Source organism: Helianthus annuus, chromosome 3 (assembly GCF_002127325.2).
Source record: "Helianthus annuus cultivar XRQ/B chromosome 3, HanXRQr2.0-SUNRISE, whole genome shotgun sequence".
NCBI classification, from domain to species: domain Eukaryota; kingdom Viridiplantae; phylum Streptophyta; class Magnoliopsida; order Asterales; family Asteraceae; genus Helianthus; species Helianthus annuus.
In genome coordinates, this window is record NC_035435.2 from 137881477 (window position 1) to 137884581 (window position 3105).

The 3105-nt window shown below is 51.4% G+C and overlaps 1 protein-coding gene across 2 annotated transcripts; it reads right to left on the reverse strand.

The window, feature by feature from the left end:
- Positions 1-1913: 1913 nt before the first annotated feature.
- Positions 1914-2481, reverse strand: LOC110928020. 2 transcript variants are annotated; one of them, XM_022171277.2, is made up of 2 exons: positions 2221-2481; positions 1914-2148 (listed from the first exon to the last, which is right to left on the reverse strand). In XM_022171277.2, exons 1-2 carry the CDS (start codon positions 2468-2470, stop codon positions 1961-1963), a joined length of 438 nt encoding a protein of 145 aa, XP_022026969.1. In that variant the 5' UTR covers positions 2471-2481; the 3' UTR covers positions 1914-1960. The 2 variants fall into 2 exon arrangements, with proteins under 2 accessions (XP_022026969.1, XP_022026968.1); XM_022171276.2 differs by having other exon boundaries at positions 1946-2151.
- Positions 2482-3105: the final 624 nt, after the last annotated feature.

Below are 3105 nucleotides of genomic sequence, written 5' to 3' on the forward strand. Positions count from 1 at the left end.
CATAATCGCCTCGACAATCTGCAAATTCAAACCAACACGTAAGTCCCATGTGTTAGTCTACAGAAAGCTAAAACACGAAGATACTTACGCGCGAAATACCGCATGACCGCATCCACTCACGGTCAGCCTCCAACTGATTAAGGGAGGACACCAAGGCATCCTCGGCCTCCACAGCGGAGTCAGCACGTTCCTCCGCAGCAGACACGCGGGCAGTAAGATCTGTAACCGCGACCTCCCGGGCTTGAACATCAGCCTGTCAACAATAGCAAGCAGTTCACAAGGTAAACATTTACGAACCAGCGATGAAATATCAACCACAGTTAAAGAGACATACCTGCAAGCTGGTAACGACTTGGTCTAAACGGAGGCGCTCCACATTTGCCTCCTCAAGGGCTTTCGCAGCACGAGCCCCGGCCTCTTTGGCCTCTTCAAGCGCCTTCAGGGCCTCGTCCTTCGCCTGCAGCGCTTTAGCCGATGCGGCCTCAGCCGCAGCTTTTTCATTGCCCAAGGCAACATTTGCCGCCTTGGCGTTTGCTAGCTCCTGCCGAGTATGAAACAGAAGATTGTTCTGCTTAGCCCAAGATTCGTTCCACTTCTTGCGCTCGTTGGATGAAATTTCCTCCCAACGCTTACGCTCATCAGCAAGGAGTTTAGCAAGGGTACGCACCTGTTTCAGTTGGGCAGTGGCAGCCCACTCAGAGGTCTGCTTCTGCTTCTCAAAAGCAGCTTTATCTTTTTCCAGCTGCTCTGCACCCGCACGAACAGCTTGGACCAGCTTTTCCGCCTCTGCCCGCAGGCGGACAGCCTCTTCTTCACGGCGGCTCAGAACTTTATAGTCTTCCAACATGGCATTCGCCACAATGGAAGTCCCTACCAACATGGTCGAGAGCTGGTTTATACGCAGCTCCCGCGGTGCGGCACGGGCCCGCTCAACTTCAAAGGGGGTCCCCAGACCGCCCAAGATCTCCCTGCAGGCCGCAGGGTCATTGGAAATGTCATCCCCCTGCAATACAGTCCAGGGGGGTCGATGGTACACCGTACTGCGGTCCTGGGAGTAGGTGCGGTAATAATACTCCAATTCAGTCTCCCCAGGCTGAATCGGAGGCCCATCATGCCCCGCACCACCGGCGCCAGCACCGGTAACTTTAACACCAGCCGCAGAACTCTGCGGCTCGGTATCCACCTTCTGCGTTTCCGCATCAGGGTTCCCTTTCCCAGAATCGGAAAACCGCAAATCCAAATTATCCCCATCCGGGGGAATGATAAGGTTATTGGAAGAATCCACCGTATCAAAAATCTGGGTGGCCACTTCCTCGGCGGTACTCCCTGCCTGCATCGTTGACTCAAAAGCCACCTTCGCAGGAGGTGTCAATGGCACTTCAGTCGTACCCGCATGAGTAGCACGCGGGGGTGACCCCGGAGCATTGAAGATAGAAAAATCTTCATCTTGAGGCTCTGCAAAAAAGTCAAATAGCTATCAAAACTAATTACACAACAGTTAAGACTAGATAGCTTACACTTACCAACGACAACCGCAGGTTTTTTCTGCGTCGGAGCAGACCTTTTGGTTACTAGTCTCCGACGTTTGGTTTCAACACCACCAGCAGCTTTCTGCTCTGGCCTCCTCTTCTCACCAATCACAGGGGGACCCACAGCTGTCCCTCCCGCAGCCGCCTCTTCTGCCTGCTTCTTCGCAGCACCAGAACGTGACTCCGCGGCTGTACCCAAACCCTCAAGGGTATCAGATACTATCACATAATCCTTGTGTCGACGAAAAGAGGAATGAGAGATACCTGCTGCCTGCGGCACCAGATGAGGCACAGTAGTGACCTCCTTTATCTTCTTTTGGCGAAAGCGCACGCCCTTCACAGTTTGCCTCTTTGGCACACCTTTCGCTTCAGGGTCCCCCAAGGCCCCAAGATCACCTGCATGGAATCAATACGTCAATAAACCAACATTATCAACACAAGTGACAAAGCTTGGATATTATACCTTTGCCTGGCGGCAACTCAACTGCCAGTGCAGCCTCAGTAGGCACCCGGAAGTTACTACGGATGATAGTATTGTGATCCTGTTCACCATCCGCACAAACTACGGTCTCAACCGTACCCTCGAAATCCGGAGCAAACATCCTCCATGCGGGAGCATCTTCTGATAGTAGACACAAAAGTCAGTAACGCACGTAAGGATAAAGAACGTAAACAAACAAAAAGTACGTACCACCGCTCTTTTCCCGCACCACGGGTTTCGAGTTCTTGCCCCTCCTCAACATCATACGCAACAGCCATAGTTGCGTGTTGGTCAACTTCACAGACTCAATAGTCTGCAGCTGCGGGAACCACTGCACTGATTTCAAACTGGGCATCGCAATGGTCTCTGCTATGATCGTCTCGGTCACATTCCGAAACGTCATATCCACAGCAAGGGCAGCAGACTTGATATAGAAGAACTTCTTCTTCCACATCGTCATCCCCTTAGGGGGAGTCATTAGCTTTGGGCTACCATCTCGTTGACGAAACGAAAAGAAACCCATGGACACTGTCATCTGATAAAACCGTCGGAAATCTCCGACGGTAGGCTCTATGCCAAGAGCACGGAAGGTAAACTCAAAATTACGAATCCGAATCATCCCAAACGGACTCACTTGAGAAATGTGGACCTTGTACCACTCCAAGATATCCACAACAAACACCGTCAACGGTAATCGGAGGTTACAATCTCCGAAGAAATCGGACCACATGGTCACATAACCGGCCGGAGCGTCGGCACCAGTATCACCCTCTGACGGGTACCGAGCCCCATACTCAGAGGGCATTTGGACCTCAAGCATAAGGCGATCAAAGCTTTTCCTGGTCCACTTCAGCGCCGGTAATCCACTACCGGCAGCCCCATCTTCTTCTTCTTCGGCCACTAAAGGCCGTTCAGGGTTTTCACCCTCCACATTGTGTGGACTAGATGGTTCAGCCATCAAAAATATCAAAGAAACAGAAGATGGTGAACAGAAACACTAGAAACCTCACCGGAATTTCAGAAAGAATCGTCGGAGAAGACAGATGACAACTTTCTCTCAAACGGCAAATTTTTTGAATTTTCGACCAAGTGAGA